This window comes from Ctenocephalides felis, unplaced genomic scaffold (genome assembly GCF_003426905.1).
Source record: "Ctenocephalides felis isolate EL2017-DRISC unplaced genomic scaffold, ASM342690v1 CF-g0.4_SCAFFOLD_03573, whole genome shotgun sequence".
Lineage (NCBI taxonomy): Eukaryota > Metazoa > Arthropoda > Insecta > Siphonaptera > Pulicidae > Ctenocephalides > Ctenocephalides felis.
Genome location: NW_020539727.1, coordinates 24441467 through 24465514, shown reverse-complemented (window position 1 = coordinate 24465514; position 24048 = coordinate 24441467). Strand labels below are relative to the sequence as shown.

Below are 24048 nucleotides of genomic sequence, written 5' to 3'. Positions count from 1 at the left end.
TGTACTATACTATATATAGTACAACTACATATTACGAGTATAAACGTCGACGATTGTCGTAATGGTGGAGGAGTTATGGTTTTGTAATTTGATAATGGGATAAGGTGAGAGTTTAACGTTTATGAGTATACCGAGTTGTCGTAGGGTCTTGGGGTGTTAGACAATTTTGTTTATTATTTAATTTTGAACAAATTTGCCAAATACACTAGTTACTTTATACAAATAGTTTAGAAGATATGAATTATTTTCCAAAAATGTAACCGTGCTTCATGTATATGTAATGACATCATTTAAGCGGAACAAGCTCTTTATCGATAAAATTTTCCGGAACTCGAAAGGGTGTTTCGCAAATGCGAATTTTCTCCTATATATATATATATATATATATATATATATATATGTATGTATACTAGATGGCCCGATAGACAATGTCCTGAACCCTCATCTACGTTTTATCAATATCCTATAATAATATTTCCCGTTCAGTTAAAAATAACAATTATTGTTTTTCGAATTACTATTTACACCAATATATGAGTGATGTTAAATATAGAACTGCTTCAAATAAAATGATGATTCTCAATTCCCACAGTTAACACTTTAATTATCCATTTAACAAATATTAGAATATGTTCAATAAAATTGTATGTAAAAAATTATACACTGCAATTAATACAACAAATTTATTTCCAATAGCTCAATTTATTTTAATGCCAAAGGGTATACAATATTTTTAGTCGTAAATGTGGATGTATAAATGGATGATTTTTTGTTTATTCACAACTAAAACATTGATTTTCCAAATTTATCACAGAAAAATCATCGTCTGCTTTTGTGATTTATAGCATAAGATAAATGTATTGGAAATTAAAGTCTTTTAAAAGGTATAACAAATTCAGAAAGAATTAATATATAGCATTCGCGGTAAAGGTACAACATCACCTTGGACTTTTCTACCCAAAATAATTACTTCAATAATGTTGCCTATAATTTTCATAATTTCGTACTATATTTTAACTGGTTTTTAATAATTTTTATATATCTAAATTACATTTCTCTATCTCACTAATAATTCAATATACATTATTACTTAAGTTCATATTTGAAGTGAAAGAATTTGTCAAATCCTGTTCACATGTGCTCTATTCAACCTACGATCAACAAAATTACTGCAGTAAATAGAGAGGAAAAATGCGTGTGCCCTGTGAATTTTTTTACTGTGCTCCAATTTGCTTGATATTTTAGAAATAGGCTAATCTTAATCTTAGATTCAGAAGTGAAAACAATTTGCACTCCGTCACCACCCCCGCATTAATTGGATTATAACTCTTTTAATTCTGATTTTATCAGAACTTGTAATATACTATTTTGAAGGTAATTAAATGAGCTACAACGTTTTTATTATAAATTTTACCGTAACTTCTCTTATTTTGAAACGGCGAAGGGCTAAAGGGCTCGAAAGGACACTCTGGTTGGACAGCCGCGCACTTTTTAAACAATCATAACTCTAACAATATTTGTGTAACAAAAAATAATAAAAAGCAATAATTAGTCAGGAAAAGACCATGAATTTTGAAATATACACTTTTATACGTATTTTTTCATAGATATAATAATGAGAAATTGGTTGTTTTTGAAAATAGATTTTTTTTCATGAAATCATGAGTTTTTTGAAAATCGTTTGTACTAAAGTTGTGGTATTTTCTAGAATCCAACAAGATCTCTTAAACCAAGTTAATTCTAGATGGAATACAATTATTTTTAATTTTGGTGGAAATGGCACTCATAAACTATTTGATTTAAATAAAAAAAACAGGCGCATGCGCAGACTGTTCTTACGCCAAATAAATAATCTATCTTATATTATTTTAATTTTTGGCACATATCAGCTGCTTTTCGGCAATAATAATGTAGACATTACATTTTTCTTATTCATAATCATAAATATATTATATTTTAAAATTGTCTTAGCCTATAAGTGGATGGAAATGTTTGGCAAATGACAGTCTTCATTTATTTTCAATGTAAAAACAATGCCCCAAATATTTTCAATGTCAACCAGTGATAAGCGTTTTTTTGTAATTTTTTTCATTTATCTCTACAATCTAACTATATTTCTATGAACCAAAAAATCCTAGAAAATTTCCTTAACAAACTTCTGGAACATTTATGAAAATCCGAATAATCGTTAAAGAGGATTAACCTTTCATACGCCATTACAGAAGAATTTTATATATAAGATATATATTATCGTACATTTCCACAATCCCACATATATATATTTTTACCCAGTCGATCATTAAAATCGAATTAAGATAATAATTCTTGTAATAAGATATTTTTAGATTGAAAAATTCCTCAAAGTCACGTTTTTAAAATTCCGAATTGAATAAAGATTTTCTTCTGTCAGAGAGAAAAGAAATCGTCTTGGAGAAAAAGGACGTTTTGCCAGGATAAAGGATAATAGAAACAGGAATCGATTATCATTTATATATATATATATATATATATATATATATATAACTGAAGGAGAGTTGTGTAGATAAAAGTATTAGGATAAAGACAACTTTCAAACCGTTGTAACTTTTTTTATAACTATTTAATTCAATATTTATCTTCACCTTTGGAAAGATAATTTCATCTAGTTTCTATCTTATAAAGATATAAGATATTTTCTACCTTGATTATATAAAAAGTTATAAACTTAAAACTAGAAAAATGCAACTCTTTACATCGACGTAGTATATTGCGTTACACTATATATTTAGTCTTATATCTTTAATAGTTATTAGAATACATCTCTGTTATTATATATTAATAAAAAGCTAATAAAATTTGCTGTCAGGGTATATAAAATAATTAATAACATTCAGAACAAATTTATTTTGAAAAAATCGTAATTAAATGAGCCATTTCGAATATTCGATGGATTTATATGAATTGAAAATGGAAGATGAAGCTCGACTTCTTCTAGAACGTTTTTCTATATTTTGCCTATTATTATTGAAATTTATTAGAATACATCCCTATTATTATATTATTATATATATGGTGATATATATATAATTATATATATCACCAGAAAGCTAATAAAATTTACATAAAGACTGTATATAATAATTAATAACATTTAGAACAAATTTATCTTAAAAAAAGGACGTTAAAATAACATTAAAATTAAAAAACAAAAGTGATTCAATATTTCAAGGGTTAGTTATTTCAGGGGCGATTTTCTTTTATCAAATCCGGCCCTGTATTCATCCTAATTGGCTTTCCCTGTTCTGTGACGCATTTCGAGCTGTTTAAATCGATTTTCTCGAACTTTTCGCCTCGTGTCGACTTTTTAACAAACTTTTGCTATGAATACGAAATAAAAAAACATTAAAGTTAAAACAAAACGCAGATTTCGTTTGAATGATAAATGACTCCGGAAACAAAATCAGGTCCCTCTAAATACTTTTGAGCATACAATAAAAGTATACCGAGTTGTTGTAGAGCATTTTGTAAAAGATTTCTGAATACATCATTTATATTAATCGAATGGTTTAAAAGTTATAGACGATATACTGCAGTATGCTATTTTGGGTTTAAAAGTAATTTTAAAGTATAACTAGTTGATGTAGAGCATTGGGTTATTAGAAACTAATATGAATTATTTGATTTTACATAAATTTGCTTAATATTTTGTTCATTTTAGACGAACCTTTTAAAAGTTACAGGCGATGCAATAAGTAAATTCATAACGCTGTTTCGGATTGATATTCTATTTTTGAGTGCAATTTTCAAGTACACCGAGTTGCTGTAGGTACTGATAATGTTAGACAATATTATAGCTAATTCAATTCTAAACAAATTTCCCAAAGACTCCATTCAATTCACACAAACCGTTCAAATGTTACAGGTTTAAATGCAACTATAGGTATCCATTCCCAAGTGTTTGTGTGAGGGTTTATTTACCTCGGCTTTCCGTCTATTTACCATTTGACTCCGACGAGCAATTGCCAGAGGCACAAATCCCATATATTACACCCTGTTTGCCCCGTTTCCCCTATTTGATGCAAAGACGAGGATCAGAATATATTGAGGTGTTAATTTCGACATGGAAGATCTCACTTGAAACACATCTGAATTAATTGACATTTGTGCATTTGTTGGGTCGTAGTGAAAGGAATATTTAGTGAATTTGTTTGAAATTAAATTATCTTTGATATTGTCTAGCATCATCGGTATCTACAGCAACTCGGTATACTTTTAAAACAATATTGAATGTATAATATAATTCTGACGCGTAGGAAGTGCACTACTTTCATATAACTTCTGTAACTTTTGAAATATTTGATGGATTTACATGAAGTATTTGAAAAATTTGTTCAAAATTCAATAATCTACATTTTTGTCATAGATTATAACACTCTATAGCAACTCGGTATACTTTTAAAACAATATTGAATGTATAATATAATTCTGACGCGTAAAAAGTGCACTACTTTCATATAACTTCTGTAACTTTTGAAATATTCGATGGATTTACATGAAGTATTTGGAAAATTTGTTCAAAATTGGATAATCTACATTTTTGTCAAAGACTATAATACTCTACAGCAACTTGGTATACTTTTAAAACTATATTGAATGTATAATATAATTCTGACGCGTAGACAGTGCACTACTTTTATATAACTTATGTAACTTTTGAAATATTCGATGGATTTACATGAAGTATTTGGAAAATTTGTTTGAAATTCAATAATCTACATTTTTGTCAAAGATTATAACACTCTACAGCAACTTGGTATACTTTTAAAACAATATTGAATGTATAATATAATTCTGACGCGTAGGAAGTGCGCGCACTACTTTTATATAAATTCTGTAACTTTTGAAATATTCGCTGGATTTACATGAAGTATTTGGAAAATTTGTTCAAAATTGAATAATCTACATTTTTGTCAAAGATTATAACACTCTACAGCAACTCGGTATACTTTAAAAAGGTGATTGAATATTCAATGTATAATATAATTCCGACGCGTATGAAGTGCACTACTTTCATGACGTAACTTTTGAAACATTCGATGGATTTACATGAAGTGTATGGAAAATTTGTTCAAAATTCAATAATCTACATTTTTGTCAAAGATTACAATACTCTACAGCAACTCGGTATACTTTAAAAGGGTGATTGAATATTCATTGTATAATATAATTCTAAGTGCACTACTTTTATATAAATTCTGTAACTTTTGAAATATTCGATGGATTTACATGAAGTGTTTGGAAAATTTGTTCAAAATTGAATAATCTAAATTTTTGTCAAAGATTATAATACTCCACAGCAACTCAGTATACTTTAAAAAACGTGATTGAATATTCATTGTATAATATGATTCTGACGCGTAGGAAGTGCACTACTTTTATATAACTTCTGTAACTTTTGAAATATTCGATGGATTTACATGAAGTGTTTGGAAAATTCGTTCAAAATTGAACAATCTATATTTTTGTCAAAGATTATAATACTCTACAGCAACTCGGTATACTTTGAAAAAGTAATTGAATACAGAAGTGCGTTACGAGTAGAACATTTTTAGACATGTCTTGCAAGCGACATATTATTTGTGCATTGTTCATAATATCTTTTATAACTTTTGAACCCTTCATGCAAATTACACAAAATATTCGGCAAATTTATTTAAAATTGAATAATCTACAACATTTTCTAACATCATCAGTACCTACAGCAACTCGGTGTACTTTAAAATTGCAATTGAAAATAGCAGTGTTGTAAAGTGCATTTATTTGGTGAATTGGCTGTAGATCTTAAACCATTCGATTAATATGAATGGTGCAAAAGGAAAACTAGTGAAGAATTGAATATTTAAGACATATGTATATATATATATATATATATATAGTATGTATATTGTATATATCGATCTTTGAATAAGGGAATTCGTGCCCGAGTGCTTTCGTCGTTTCGTGATTGTTTGACATGTTCTCGACTTTAGCAGAATAGAGGAGAACCATCATCATCTTGACATCATTTACTCAATTCTACACCATTGTACTCCAATGTACTCTATACTATTCCTTCCTGAATCTATTTGAAATCTAATCGCGGAATAAATCATTAAAAAATGGCCCTTGAATAAAATTAATAGAAATTCTTTCTTATTACGATGCTCCAATACTTCTATTTAGTAAATTTCACCTCAAAAGTCTTTCTACAACTTTGTTGGAGTTATTTACCCATTTAGAGTAAAAAAGAAGTAAAAAGCGAATGAAAAGCGGTTTTCTTTACGAAACGGAGTGTTGTTTTGTTTTGGCAAAAGTTTAGATTAAATTTTCATGGAGCAAAAGTTTCGTAAACGAAATGGTAAAGAGCAAAGGGTTAGGGAATAATTAGAAAAAAATTGCATGGGGTAGGATGATTCGTAAAGTTCATATATAACTAAATATTTAATTTATATTTATAATGATGAGAAAAAACTGAATACAAAAGTCTTGAATAAAACGACTTTGAAATCGATTTTTTGACAGATGCAATAGAAAATTCGGAAATTTTTTTTGGTTTTTGTCAAATAACTCAAAAATTTCATATGGAACCACCCCTTTTCAGTTAGATAGGGTGAAACTAGATACAATTTACAACATTTCCTAAAAAACACTTGTATACATTCCGATATAAAACTTTTGAATAAAACGACTTTGAATATTTCGAACTCTATTAATTACAAACACCAATCCCTCACATTGGCGCGACATCAATCCTTTACCCTACCGGCAAGTCGTTGTTTAAATAATAATTATCAATTTATTACGATTAAATAATGTTTTTTCTTAAACTTACCAAGACATCTGAAAGGTTTGACCCATCTGGCGGCTTTACATTTGGCCTGATTTGTTGCTCCCAAACGGCACCAACCGCTCACTTTTAGGTAATGAGATGATTCCACAATATTCGTTATGTCTCGGTTTGGATAAACCTGAAAAATAGAAAAAATGATGAAAATAGATAATAGATATAGTAATACATCATGTGAAAAAAGATAATTATATGATCTCGCTACATGTATTGGGAAAACATCTGGCAATCTATGTACTATTCAAAATATCTTTGTATATGTCGTAATATAACAAAAAGTATTTTGAAAAAAATCATTTTACATAACAAATTTTGTATAGAAATTTTGTACACAATGTGATACACAACTTCAATACAAATAACAACTAGTGGGGTGGGTGGGTGTTATCGTGCCTTAAGGCAAATTGCTGGAACTTCCCGTACCGTAATGAAATGTTCGAGGATTACTGAATGTTTTCAAATAGATTATTATAAATATTGTACCATTGTCTAATATTTATAAATATTATATAAACTGAATTGCAGAGTTGAAATTATTTGTAAAGTATATTAGAACTATAGTCAGAATTAAAAATAAATATTTTCGATATACAAAAAACTAAAAAAAAAAAAAATGGGACAATTTTTTTTTTCCAAAATCGATTATTTTGTTAAGACAAGCAGAAAGTTCTTTGAATCATTTAAATCGGACGCTTAGTTCTCTAAAAAACTGCCATTTTTACATATTTAGCTCCGTATCTTCAAAATGGCTGGGCCTGCCTTTGCCAAAAACTAATAAACACTTCTCCCAATCATTACTAATTGAATGTTTTTTAGATCATTCAAATTGGATACTCCGTTCTCTCAAAAATACGATTTCTATTTTCTGCACTCTTTGCTCCGTATCTCCGAAACGGCTGGACCTGCCTTTGCCAAAAACTAATCAGCTCTTTTCCCAATCAATAGGAATCGAATGTTTTTTGAACCATTCAAATCGGTTGATCCGTGCGCCCTAAAACGTGACTGGAAATTTGTATCCACACATACATACACACACACACACACACATCCATTTTTTCTGAGGTATGCCAAAACGTTCAGAAACCTTCAAAACGTCGAGAAATGTAAAAATTTTCAATTCCGATTTTCGGCCCATTACAATAACTTACCCTACGGGAAGTTAACTAGTAAACGTTTAAAACCTCTATTTTACTCACAATTCATAATTCATCTCATCTTTTACTAAATTATCTACAAAAAAAACTTGTCCCACATAAAACCAGTACGCCTCTTCGTACTTTAACCCGAAACGAAGCTTAGTTCCAGGTTAAGTGCAAATTTAGCCTACCGGTTTTACATGGGACATTTGTTGAAAAATGCAAATATATTAATTTTGACTTAATTAATCGATTGGAATTATTTATTATGGTTTAGAAAAATAGTATAACGACGAAAAAAATAAAATATAGCAATAAGAAAATATATTAAATGTAAAAAATACTTGAATAACTTGAGCAAAGATACATGTATATGTTTTTTGATTTTCTAAATATTTTTTATAGAAATGGTTCAGAGCTTTTTTTGTAGACAATATAATAAGAGTTGAATTAAATTATATTATGAGTAAAATAGAGATTTGCATCGTCTACTGGGTTAATTAAAAATATTTTGAAATTATTTTGTTATATATTTTTTGCATAAAATAAAAATCTGAATCAATAACTTGAGTGAGGGTATATGTGCATGCAATTTTTGAGTTTTCGGTATTTTGTAAATAATTTTTATACTAATTATTGTCACCTAATTTATTTTAGTTAATATAATGTATATAGCTATACTTATATATTTCTAAACAATTTATTTAAATACCTTCAATTCATGATGCATATTATTTAAACAAAAATATTATTTACACCTTTTTTAATTACTTTTTATCATATGGCATAATAATAATGATTTATTTTAGTTAGTATTTTAGTCTGAAATAAGTATATAATTAATTTACAATTTGTACACTTGTAATGATATTTTGATAGTTTTTTTGATTTTTTTATGTTTTGTATTTAGGAGAAAGCTTAAACTGGAACGTATGGAAATCAGTTTAAAATCTGTATGTATGTTTGTTTGAAAAGTTTTCATTGTTTATATATATATATATATATATATATATATATATACATATGACGTCATAATCGAATCAATTTCCGGATGATTCGCCTCCGGAAGCGGATATTGCCGGAATATGTTCGGCGGCTCCACCGGAAAATTTGGATTTATTTGTATGTACGAAATATTGGTATTTATTCATTAATAAATATATTATTTTAATATATTTATTAGACATAATAGATACAAATATTTTGTTAAATAGATTGTGTGAAAATAATAATTTTATGTATTTAATCATTCATTTACTTATTATTAATTATAAAGATTCAGATCAAAAAAGTATAGTTTCATAATAAATTTGAATTTATTTTTGAAACTAGCAAAATAATAGCAAAAATTATTATTTGACACTAAAAAAGCAGTTAATAATATTAATTCATGGATAATTTGAGATTTATGTTAAATTCTGCTTACAAATTTATCATACTAATATATTATTAACTCCTATAATATTTATCCACTTCATAAAACAATATTTTCGTTATATGAATCATATGTTTAGTATTCATAATGATTAAATAATCTTGTATAAATATACTATTTCTAAACAATTTTGTGCAAAAATATATCATTATAACAAAGTTTGTTTTATAAATTGTTATCTTTGTTTAAATTTGGCACCAATATTTAAATTATTTATCAGAATAATAATAAAATGAACGAAAACATTAGTGCGATAAAAATTTATGATTAATTCAGAAACAATGAATTGTTTTATAATTTTATATGTAAACATTTTTATTACTCATTGGTAATTATATATATATTTATATTTATATATATATATATATATATATATATATATATATAGTTATATATTAATTGTAAATATTAAATTATAGAATAAAATATAATAATAAATCTGTAACTACCAGAAGGGCAGATAAATTTTTTAAAAAACATAAAACAGTTTTTGCAATTTTGCATAATTATTAAATAGGAAAATAATAATAAATTCCCAATGATCTCATAAATAGCCTTTTGTAAACGCTAACATTAATATTATTATTATTATTATCTTATTATTTCTAATATTGTTATTTTGTAATATTTTATTGTTTTTATAGTATTATTTTATTATTCAAAAATTTTATTTATATTATTTATTAATTTCACTTTTATTACTATTATTTGCTTTTATTTTATATTAAATCATTATACTACGGATATTATTTTAATGTAAATTCTATCCTTTGCACTCTTATTTATTTAAATTTATGTTATTATTTATCATTATTGCTAGATGTTAACTATTTAACAGTTGTAATAAATATTGTAATTAAAAAAAATAAATAAGAAATATAGATAGTTTAATAAATAGTGTTAGGTGTTTATACTCAATACGACTATCAATTAAATTACATAGCCTCTCAATTCAACGATTTTCTAAATAAATTGTAACTGTTTTATCAATTCCTTTTTCTTATTAGATAAAATTTTTTCTAACCTGAAGATGAAATATATCTATTCATTACTATTCTATTTATACGTTTCTATTTGAATTTTGATTGATTTTTGTTTCTATTTTTTGTTTGTTTGAAAAGTATATTGATTGTCTCATTAATACCAGCTGGATAATACATAGAAGGATGTCCTCGTTGCCTGCCCTAGATATTTAGAAGAATTGATATATATATATATATATATATATATATATATATATAATCGTTTCCAATGAAAGCTTATTCTCTGTAATATATATGGTTCTGTGATCTTTCAAGTGTAAAGTCTTATGATGTTGTCCCACATATTACACAAAGAAACAATTCATGGATTTCCTACGACTCTATAATATAATATCATATATATATATATATATATATATATATATATATATATATATGATAGGATTTAAGTGATATTCCAAGATTCATCCATCGTGCTTCATCAAACTAAATCCTAAACCTGAAGCATTATAGGGAAACAATTTACTGAACTAAATCTATATAATATCTATAATAAAAAAATAAATCGCAAAATGTGTTGGTAAGCGAATATTTCAACAACGCCTGGACCAATTTGACCAATTCTTTTTTTAAAATGTTCGTTGATGTCCAAGGATGGTTCTTACGACGAGAAAAATCGAATAATTTCCGGGAAAACCCTAAAAACAGCCCTTTTCCTTTTCACATACAAACATTTTCTAACTAAAACGTAGAATCAATTTGAGTTTTAATTGTTTTATAATGCGTATATAAACAAGGTGTTTTAGAGAATTTATTTATATATTGGTGGACAGGTAAATTGTGAAGAACTGGTAGATAGAGTTACTGGTAGACCGGTAAAATGGCAGATTGATAAACAGATTATACGTAAATTAGTAGACAAATTGTTAAACACGCAAATTGTTCAACAGGTAAATTATTGAACAGGTTAATTGGTAGACATTTAGAACGGCATGGTAGGTAAATTCGAAAACAGGTAAATTGGTTGGCAGGTAAAATGGTGTATTGATGAACAGGAAATTGGCAAACAGGTAAATTGATAGACATTGGTAAACAGGTGAATTGGCAGACAAGTAAGTTAGTGAAAAGGTAATTTGTTGGATAGTTGGTGGTCAGGTAAATTAGAGAATATGTTATATGGTAGACAGGACAACTGGTAGATAGACAAATAACAAGACGAATAAACAGGTTGACAGGTAAATTTGTAGACATGTGAAACGAGTTGATAGGTAAATTGGTTGGCAGGTAAATTGGTAAGTCGGTAAAATGGTAGATTGATTAACAAGTTGATAGGTAAATTTGTAGGCAAATAGGTGAATTGTTGAACAGATAGTAGTAACGTTAAACTAAATATAACAAATACACACCTTTGTTCAACTTTTTAATTTAAACTAAATCACGGGAAAGCGTGAACGGTTATAGCTAGTTATAAATAAATACTCTGTAGCATTGTCTAATATTTATAAGAATTATATAAACTAAATTGCAATGTTGAAAATATCTAATACAATTAATATTTGAATTATTTTCAATATGCAACAAAAATATTTTATGGAAAATAAAAAAAGATGTTAGAATTTTTTATCCTCAAAAGCAATTGTTTTGTCAATACAAGCAGAAAGTTTTTTAGATCATTCAATCGGACGTTCACTCAAAAACTGCCCTTTTTTGCACATTTAGCACTGTATCTTTGAAACTGCTAGACCTGCCTTGCCCAAAAACTAATCATCACTTCTTCCCGTCATTATGAATTGAATATTTTTTGGATCGTTCAAATCCGATGCTCGGTTCTCTAAAAACTCGATTTCTATTTTCTGCACTCTTTGCTCTTTATCTCCGTAACTGCTTTGGCAGAGGCAGGTCCAGTCATTTTAGAGTTACTGAGATAAATGTGCAAAAAATGGCAGTTTTTGAGCGAACTAAGAGCCCGATTTGAATGATCTAAAAAACTTTCTGCTCGTATTGACAAAACAATTGCTTTTGAGGATTAAAAATTATGACATCTTTTTTTATTTTCCATAAAATATTTTTGTAATTTTGGATCAAAAATTCAAAAAATTACCCAGGCTAAGCACAGTCTAAGCGCCACTCTGGTACAAATGTTTACCCGAGTGCGTTTAGACTGTTTATGCACTGGATCACTTTTCCAATTTTGTGAAAAAACACTATTGAAAAATGTGAAAATGCCGCCAAGCTAAGAACAGTATAAGTGAAAATGTCGCACAGAATTATTTGCAAATGCTGTGACTGTGACTATACGGGAGCACTTTTTAAATTTTGTGTATATTAGGCAACTATTTTTATTTTTGAAATTGAATTCGAAATGAAATGACGATTGTTAATGTTATGGTGATAAATTGATTCATGATTTACATTTGATTTGCTCGGATATAACAAGATAATGCAAAAATAAGTAACCTTACAGTATTTGTTATTAACGTTTAAAATGTCTCGAATATTTCATCAAGGTACGGGCAGTTCCAGCAATTTGCCTTAAGGCACGATGCCATACACCACTAGTTTATTCTAAAAATTTGACATGTATATGTCTGTATGAGTTCCTCGTATTTGAGTCAAAATGGCCGTCCTCCCTTCCATTACTATTACTGGCTACGGGGCTACGGCGTCGTAGCGAGTGCTACGCCGTGACGTAGCACCACTCGCACAGAGAGACAGAGAGAGAGAGGCTACTATACGGTCGATATTGATATCACCGCTGCCACCAGGCAGAATCGACCTTGAAGGCTCTAGCTACGCTTTTTAGAATCAGACGACGACAAACGCATTACGACGAACGTCGTAAAAAATCCCCTACACTGAGGGTCGGGGGTAAAGGAACACGTTATTTATCGAAAAGTGGCAAATATTATTGTCATTATTGGTTATTAACTTCCCGTAGGGTAGTTACAGTAATGGGCCGAAAATCGAAAATGAAAATTCTTGCATATGCACTGACGAGAGAGATTGTTTCACTAAACACATGGTTCAAAAATATAGAAGAAAGTCGAAATTTTATTACAGTAATATGCAGATTGTGACTCGGACACTCCTACTGCAAATCGCATCTGAAGAGAGTTGGTATCTTACAGGATCCAAAGTGTGACTGTGGAAGCCTAGAAACACTCGATCATTTATTTTGGTAATGTAATTTTTATCAGCAAGAAAGATCAAAATTATTTAAAAATTTACAAAACGTAAAGATTATTTTTCCCATCAATGTACAAATACTTATATCAAGTAATGACATAAGGATATATAAATATTTATATAATTTTATAAGCAAAATTAATTTATAGCATAATTATTATTGTATAAGTACCAATGTATTATATTAAACTGCTACAACTGTATAGATAATTGTAATGGCAAGATGATGTAAATCAGAAGCCAAAATAAGTAATTAAAAAAAAAAATGCATTTCTCGACGTTTTGAAGGTTTCTGAACATTTTACTGGCATACCTCAGAAAAAATTATTGTATGTGTGTGTGTGTGTTTTGTATGTCTGCATTTTTTCGTCTACGTTTTCAGGCGCACGGATCAACCGATTTGAATGATTCATTTACCATTCGATTCCTATTTATAGGGAAATGTGCTGATTAGTTTTTGGCAAAGGCAGGTCCAGCCGTTACGCACATATGGAGCAAAGAGTGCAGAAAGTACAAATCGAGTTTTTGAGAGGACTGAATATCCGATTTGAATAATCTAAAAACATTCAATTTGTAATGACTGGGAGAAAAGGTTATTAGTTTCTGGCAAAGACAGGTCCCGCCATTTTGAAGATACAGAGCTAAATGTGCAGAAATGACAGTTTTTTGAGTGAACTAAGCATCCGATTTGAATGATCTACAAAACTTTCTTGTATTGACAACACAATTGCTTTTGAGGAAAAAAAATATTACACTACTTTTTTTATTTTCCATAAAATATTTTTGTAATTTTGGGTTAAAAATTTTTATACACTATTCTATACATAACTTATCTAAGTTTAATACTGCATTAAAAGATTCACTAGATTTCATACAAGTTTTTGAGTAATTTAATAAAAAGTAAAAAATTGTTCCCTAAGAATCATACTAAAAATATAAGAGTTGTATTTGAAACTAAATTGTGTGACAAACTTTTTTAATAATAATATATATTGTTATATACCATTTGAAAGATAATTTAATACTTATTAATATTTTAATAAATAATCGGTTACCTATCATACCATACAAATTTTTGAGTTATTTAGAAAAAAGTAAAATGTACTCTGAGAATACTAGGAACAATACTAAACATATCAAATTTGTATTTCAAACTAAATTTTGAGACAAATTTTGTTAATAACAATATACATTATTATACACAATTCTAAAGAAAATTTATTATATTATAATCCTATAATACAATATTAGTATGTCTTGAGAAGTGAAAATGTCGCACATAATTATTTTCAAATGCGTTTAGATTGTGACGATACGGAAGCACTTCAATTCAATTTTGTGTAAATTGGCAACTATTTTTTTTTTAAATTGACTTCGAAATGAAATGATGATTGTTAATGCTCTGAAGATAAATTGCTTTATGATTTACATTTGATTTGCTCAGTAATAACAAGATAATGCAAAAATAATGAAATTTACAGTATTTGTAATAATAGATTTGACAACGTTTAAAATTTCTCGAATATTTCATTAAAGTTCTAGCAATTTGTCTTAAGGAACGATGCCATACACCACTAGTTTCCATGGTCTTTCGATTCCATATAATTTCTATACCTTCGAAAATTGTCCGTTATTTACATTTTGCAGTACTTAAATTTTTAGAAATGTACCTTTAATATTATCGTAAATAAGACATTTTATCCAACCCAGTTTCCTTTACATAGTAGAGTTCTTATGTGTGTGTGTAGAGGGTTGTGTATGTATAATTTTCGCTTCATCCCCTTTTGTCGTAGAATTAATTGAATTAATTTCTTGCTCTTTCATAATAATAAAATGCACTCGATCCATTATCAGGTTACGGCGAAGGAGAGCACTTTAGACATATCCTTTGTGATGGTTTAGGAGGACTTTTGTCGTTATATATATATATATATATATATATATATATATATACATGTATGACGCATCATATGCTTCGATGGAAAACCCCATACGTCACCAGTGTTCTTAGAACTTACAAAAAATGACAACCAAAACTACTAAATCAAATTTAATTATGAAAATACATGATAAAATTATTAATTATATTAATTTTCTTTTAAATTTAAAACGTTTCAAAAGTTATAAAAGATATCATATATAAAAATGAATCGCAAAATGTGTTGGTAAGCGCATAAGTCAACAACGCCTGTACCAATTTGGCCAATTCTTTTTCAAAAAATCGAATAATTGCCGGAAAAACCCTAAAAACAGCCCTTTTCTTTTTCACATACAAAAGTTTTCTATCTAAAATCAATATTAGAATCAATTTGAGCTTTATTGCTATTGTTTAAAGTTCATATTAAATTACGAGCACTCACTGTATACTCCTTCTAAACGATTATTCGGATTTTGATAAATCCGTCTGAAGTTTGTTAAGGAAATTTTCTAGGATGTATGTGATTATAAAGTACTGGGATGTATGTGCAATATTGTAGAAATAAATGAAAAAATTGCAAAAAACAACATGTCATTGTTTGCATTGAAAACAAATGAAAACTATCATCTGCCAAAAAATTCAATTTACTTATGAACCTAGGCAATATTAGAATATGTATAATAAATGTATGATTATGAATATGAAAAATGAAATGTCTACATTGTTATTGCCAAAAAGCAGCTGAGATGTGCCAGAAATTAAAATAATATAAGCTACAGTATACGTGTATGGCAGATTGAATGATACACATATGAACAGGATATGACAAATTAATTTACTTAAAATATGAAATTAAGTATTAATCAGGGCCGGTTCTACCTTTAATGCGATGCAAAAGGTATTATTATCTATTAATTTAAGTTATGTACCATTAATATCTATAATTGTATAATTGTGTTGTATAAATATAAATATAAATGCATGCGAAAAATACGAGCGCACGCCTTAGGGGGCGCCAATACAAGATTCGGATATTAAATTTTCAATATAGTTTTTTTTTTCAACATACAATTTCTTTGCATTTTTTACTAATCCTTCCACAATATTTTTAAAATTCGTAAAAAATTCACTTTATAATAACAATTGGGAAAGTAAATATGAATACATACAATTCGGCCCTCACGATATCGTTTAGGAGAAGTTTAAGATGCAATTTTGGATATCTTAAATAATAAAAAATTTAATTAATTTAATCCAACATGAAGTAATAGTGTTATGTTATGGTTATGGTTATGTTATACCGTTTAAAAGACTTCAATTTCCAATATAGTGTGGGAATTGAGACTCATCATTTTATTTAAAGCAGTTCTACATTTAACATTGTTCATATTATAAATGTATATGCATTTTGGCGTAAAGAGTAATTTAAAAAATAATTATTATTATTTTGAGGTAAACGGTAAATATTAGTATATTATATTAAAAAATTGTAGACATGGATACAGGACAACGTCTGTCGGGTCTAGTAGTAAATAAATGTGAATCTATTTTATGAAAAGCTATGTATGTTTTCGAAACTGATTTTAGGGTATACCGAGTTGCTGTAGCTTGTTATAACATTAGACAACATTGTAGCTAATTTAATTTAGAACAAATTTACCATACATCATATTTATATTACAAGAACATTTCCAAAGTTACAAGAGATGTTCCATCCATACACGTGGCGAAACTTTTCCTTGGGGCTACTAACGGCGAACGGTTTCGGAGTTTCAAGGTTTCGGTTTCGTCGGTTTTGTCGGTTTTTCGGTTCAAAGTCCTCGACACGTGCGGTTTTTAGACAAAGCCAACGTAGAGCACGTTCTGCCATTATTATATCTCCTAATGGAAGAGTTTCTCTCGAACATTTCCCAGTAATATATTATATAAACGATCATTTTCCGAAACATATGGGAAAATGATACATGGATACCTGAAAACTTTGTGATTTGCCGATAATTTCCAAAACTAGACGTAAATGTTATAAATTATTTAGTAAACTAGTGGTGTATGGCATCGTGCCTTAAGGCAAATTGCTAGAAATTCCCGTACCGTAAAGAAATATTCGAGAAATTTTAAACGTTTTCAAATATCTTATTACAAATACTGTAACTTGCATTATTTTTGCTATCTTGTTATATCTGAGCAAATCAAATTGAAATCATAAATCAATTTATCTCAAAAAAAATAGTTGCCTAATTTGCACAAAATTGAAAAAGTGCTCCCGTATAGTCACAGTCTAAACGCATTTGCAAATAATTCTGTACGACATTTTTACTTATACTGTGCTTAGCTTGGCGGCATTTTCACATTTTTCAATAGTTTTCACAAAATTCATTGGAAAAGTGCTCCAGACATAAACAGTCTAAACGCACTTGGGTAAACATTTGTACCAGAGTGGCGCTTAGACTGTGCTTAGCCTGGGCGATTTTTTTAATTTTTAATCCAAAATTACAAAAATATTTTATGGCAAATAAAAAAAGATGTAATAATTTTTTATCCTCAAAAGTAAGTGTTTTGTCAATACAAGCAGGAAGTTTTTTAGATCATTAAAATCGGACGCTTAGTTCACTCTAAAACTGCTATTTTTTGCACATTTAGCTCTGTATCTTCGAAATGGCGGGACCTTTTTTTGCCAAAAACTAATCACCTCTTCTCCCGAACATTACAAATTGAATGTTTTTTAGATCATTCAAATCCGATACTCTGTTCTCTCAAAAACTCGATTTGTATTTTCTGCACTCTTTGCTCCGTATCTCCGTAACGGCTGGACTTGCCCTTGCCAAAAACTAATCAGCACATCTCCCTATCAATAGGTATCGAATGTTTTTTAAACCATTCAAAACGGTTGATCCGTGAGCCCGAAAACGTGGACGGAAAAATGCGGACATACAAAACACACACAAACACATTCATTTTTTCTAAGGTATGCCAAAATGTTCAGAAAGTTTTGGAACGTAAACGCATTAAGTTATGTATTTTTTATCTAGAATCGTATTAACCTTGATGGTGTCTTAACGGGGTTGCACTGTACATATAACTAGCATTTTAACCCAGTCCATTAGATCGTTTCAAATATTAAAACTCTACATTTCGAGCTTATTAAAATATAATATTCCATTTTGTGCGCGCGAAGTAAAAATCCATTAATTAAAAATAGAAATAATGTTTGAAGTTTTAATTATGAAAAAAACTGATATTTTGCACAGGGTAATTTAATTTAAATTAAAGTTTTAATGAGATGGCAAATATAAAATAAAATTCACCAGGGTTTAACAACAATGGGTAAAATATCTTTCTTTTATCCATCTTTTATTTAATATCTATCTTTTACATTTGTCATTTATTTTCACATTAGTTTGTCGTTTTATTCCCAACTAGCGTCGGAGCATCCCTTTAATTAATTTAGTGTAATTTATTTTCGTGTCGGCACGCCATTTTGTTCCGAAAATTTCACCCCTAATTGTTTAATTATTCATTAAACAACTTTAGACATACAAACTAAAACTGCCCTAAAAAACACGCAGAAAACAGTAAAAATTAACAGGAAATTTTAGTGCATTTATTTATTTTAGTAATTTTATATTATATATATCTTATATATATATAAAATTCTTCTGAAATGGCGTATGAAACAATAATCCTCCTAAACGATTATTAGGATTTTGATAAATCTTCCTGAAGTTTGTTAAGGAATTTTTTTAGAATTTTTCGATTTATAGAAATATAGTTAGATTGTAGAAATAAATAGAGAGAAATACAAAATAACGCTTATCATTGTTTGACTCTAAAAATATTTGAGGCATTGTTTGGCATTAAAAACAAATGAAGATTGTCATTTGCCAAACATTTCTATTTACTTATAGGCTAAGACAATATTAAAATTTTATTATTATTTATGATTATGAATAAGAAAAAATGTTATTATTGCCGAAAAGCAGCTGAGATGTGCCAAAAATTAAAATAATATAATAAAATACAGTCAACATGCGTCTGTCAGTGATCGCACATCAAACTTAGCTCATAATTCACTTTGACTGATTATTATTTTTTAACTAATCCAGTCGTGTTTTGCCTTACTTTACTAAATCACAATACAAAAAAAAATTTACTTATTCAAAAAATTATTTAGAAGTTTCATTGTGGCAAAAATTCATATGTTTGGCATCGGATTCGGAATATTTACTCAAGTCAATCGAGCATTTTGGGTTTGAATTTTTTTACTTTGCTCCAATTTGTATGAATTTTTGGAATTAGGTTTGGAAGTAACATGAAATTTTAGTGCATTTATTTATTATATCTGATGTAATTTTTAAACCAAAGTAAATGAAATATTTGGCGAATTTGTACTAAATTAAATTATCTATTTATTTGTCTAATATTATTACACCCTACAACAACTCAGTAGACTTCAAATTAAAATAATAATTGGTTTTGTATTTAATTTTTAAAGATAATAAGTTTTGTATTTAATTTTAGAGAACCATAGAAAAACGTATGTTCCCTGTCGTGTATAATAATGTGATATTGGTTTTTATTCAAATATATACATAGAGATATGATCGTATATGATGTAAAATATCACATTTTATCCTGTATGAGCTTTTGTTGTGTCCATTTCAGCGTGAAATAGAACCATCCATTATTTTACTTGAAATATGCTGATACAAGGATAATACTGGATAATATCCGAAAGATATTATATATATATATATATATATATATATATATATATATCTATATATATAATAATATATATATAATATATATATATATATATTATAAATATATCTATAGATATATATATATATATATATATATATAAATATATATCTATATATATATATATATATATATATATATATATATAATTAAAATTGTATACGATATTATTTGTAACAAAGATTTGTATTCATTTATTTTATTCAGATAACTTTTAGTTTTGACTAGATAGAATAAACCTGGAATCTAATTAATAAATAAGTAACAATTATATAATTTAAAAAATTATACAATTATATAAATTATTAATTTTATCCTAATTAAATTTAAATTAATTAATACGACTAATAAATTAACTATAAAGCTCTTATTTCTCTATATGGATACTTTTTGAACCGATGCTTATGTTTAAAAAAATTGAATTATTTTTAATTTATATATATATATATATATATATATATATATATATACATGGTCTGTTCAAAAAGTACCCGGAATTACTAATAATTAAATTTCGCGGGTCTGGAGTGTCTGATTGTCAAAATTTTTTTTTATTGTGTTGGTATACATGCCCCTAAAGTATGATGAAATTTTCAGCTATATTCACTGTTTACTTTGTCTGTGGTAGTCGCTAAGGTTCGACGTGTTTTTCTGAGCTCGGCGATTTTTACAATGGAAGAATTGAAAAGTCAAAGAATTTGTATTAAATTTTGCGTAAAAAATGAAATAAAGTGTTGCAAAGTGCAAAAATTCACCAGATATGGCTCCGTGTGACTTTTTCCTATTCCCAAAGTTGAAGAGACCCATGAAAGGACGGCGGTTTTCCTCGATTGAAGAAATAAAGGCCGAATCGCTGAGAGTGCTCAAGGACATTTATTCTTCTACATTAATGTGGTCCCCTTCAAAGTAGTCCCCGCCAGATATAATACACTTATGCCAGCGTTTTTTCCAATTTTCGAAGCACCCTTGATATTCACTTTTTGATATGTCCTTGAGCACTCTCAGCGATTTTCTTCAATCGAGGAAAACCGCCGTCCTTTCATGGGTCTCTTCAACTTTGGGAATAGGAAAAAGTCACACGGAGCCATATCTGGTGAATTTTTGCACTTTGCAACACTTTATTTCATTTTTTACGCAAAATTTAATACAAATTCTTTGACTTTTTCAATTCTTCCATTGTAAAAATCGCCGAGCTCAGAAAAACACGTCGAACCTTAGCGACTACCACAGACAAAGTAAACAGTGAATATAGCTGAAAATTTCATCATACTTTAGGGGCATGTATACCAACACAATAAACAAAAAAATTTGACAATCAGACACTCCAGACCCGCGAAATTTAATTATTAGTAATTCCGGGTACTTTTTGAACAGACCATGTATATATATATATATATATATATATATAAATATATATATATATATATAAATATATATATATATATATATATAAAGCTGTTTTCTTGTATTCACATCTTTGTAAGAAAAGCTCCGAATATAATCTTATTATAATTGGCCCATTTCAAAATATAATTCCATTATAATAGCCATTAGTACTCCCTCAAAATACTCGACAATAGACCTACAGATTGTTAAATACCACCAGAATTATATATACTCGTATATATATATATATATATATATATATATATATATATATATATGCACATAGTTTTAAACGTAAACTTTATCTTGAAAATGTTTATTTTTATTTTAATAGGAAACAAACATGTTATAAGCAGATAATTATTAATAATAGTTTATAATAGAATAATAAAAATTGACTCATAAATAATTTAGATCAGCAATTCAAATTTATGTTATTTCATCTAGAATCTATTCTAATAAAAACAATAAATTCTAATAAAACTTCATTATAGTCGGTTAAAATAAATCTATAGCTTTCTCTTGATTTTGTCGAAATTAAGTAAATTTCCATATTAAATTATATTCAAATTTAGAAAATTAATTTGGAAAAAAATATAAAAATTAAGGCAAAATGCCACTAGCACCTAATTTTGGAAATTATCGGTGAATTACAAAGTTTCCAGATATACATGTATCATTTTCCCGATAGCAAAATCATAAGAATCAAGGTTATAGCTGGTTATACATCTTTTTCCCTCTACTTTCAAATATTGTTGTTAAACAATGCATAACTTTACTGGTTTTTGACACATCGATGGTAGACCTTTTTAACCCCGGACCTTCATATATTACTATCTATTCTTCGATAAATTCTGTAAAATTATAACTGGTAAAATGTTATTCGACAAAATGTCCCTTTGATCGATACCAAATTTAGGTTCTGAATTTAAATAACATAAATAAAAAATAATATGACCTAGAAAATGTTTTATCAATACCAATGAGTATATAATTATACAAATGAGATCTATCAGAGCACCGTGTTTGAGAAAATATGTCAAAAATGCATTTTCATATTAACATTTCAAAAAAGTTGATATTTTGAGTTTCTAGTAACACTTGCGGCTCTATTACATGATTTTACTGAATTGCAAATTTATAGCTGTTTTTGTAAGAAACATATGTGATTTTATATTTTTATAATTTAGTACACATATTAAGAAATAACATACTAAAATTTTGTAACTCTAGTATAACGTTTTATATTTTTAAATATTTTTCAAAATACTCATCCATCTGTGGACTTGCAACTATTGGAAACTAGATATGCAAGAGTGCATTTGTTTACAAAATTGCACATTCGAAGCTTTTTTTTGTTAAAAGCATATGTGATTTTATATTTTTGTAATTGAGTACATATATTAGGTAATAACATACTAAAATTTTATAGCTCTAGTATAATATTGTATATTTTTAAAACATTTTTCAAAAGTACTTTTCATATCACATCCAACCGTCGATTCGCAACTATTAAAAATAGAGTGTGCATTGCAATTTTTAGTTTTTTCTGTTAGAAACATATTTTATTTTATATTTTTATAATTCAGTACACATATTAAGAAATAACATACTATAATTTCATAACTGTATTACACGCTTTAGATTATTAGAATAAAACTACCCACAATTTAATCATAATTAAATAATATTCACGTGAAACATCCTATTAAACGTAATTGAACATCATCTGTCTAAAACGTTTGACATTTGACGTATTAGCCACCGTCCATTGTTTTATTTAAATTACGCTTCTAAAAAAAATTTCAAATTAAAAATTTGAAGATCCTACGCGATTTTGAAATAATATCTCACCTTTCCGACAACCTACTGATTAGCACGATATTTTCAAGACTAAGACTGGCCAAATCGGTTTAGCCGTTTTCGAGTTTTAGCGGATCATTTGATCGAGAACTCCATTTTTATATATAAGATACCTTTTATAACTTTTAAACGGTTTATCTAATTTAAATAAAATATTTGGCAAATTTGTGCAAAATTAAATTGTCTACAATATTGTCTAATGTTATATCACTCGGAGTGCTTTAAAAAGACGATTGAAGAGTCAAATTTCGATCCAAATTTCATAAATTTTGCTCCTAACGAAGTCATTATCCTCTGGTAAGTCGGTTTATCCTTCGCCAGGGGTAAAAAACCTTAGTAAACCTTAATAAACCGTAAACCGTTGTGTTCACAGACCGACAACAAAGGTACCTTGTGCTATCTGAGCCAATCAATCTTGATGGCTAATGAAGTTACCAAAAGTTAGCAGTTTGCCTCCAAAATAGACACAGACACACACTGAAATACACACACACACACACATATTGTGTAATTAA

At 27.9% G+C, this 24048-nt stretch overlaps 1 protein-coding gene across 1 annotated transcript in view; it reads right to left on the bottom strand.

Moving 5' to 3' along the window:
* Window positions 1-24048, bottom strand: part of LOC113389812 (amyloid-beta-like protein) — an 86153-nt gene that overhangs the window by 30487 nt on the left and 31618 nt on the right. The window contains exon 3 of the mRNA XM_026626819.1: window positions 6851-6986. Within this exon, the coding sequence (XP_026482604.1) occupies window positions 6851-6986 (136 nt within the window). The remainder of the gene's footprint in view (window positions 1-6850; window positions 6987-24048) is intronic.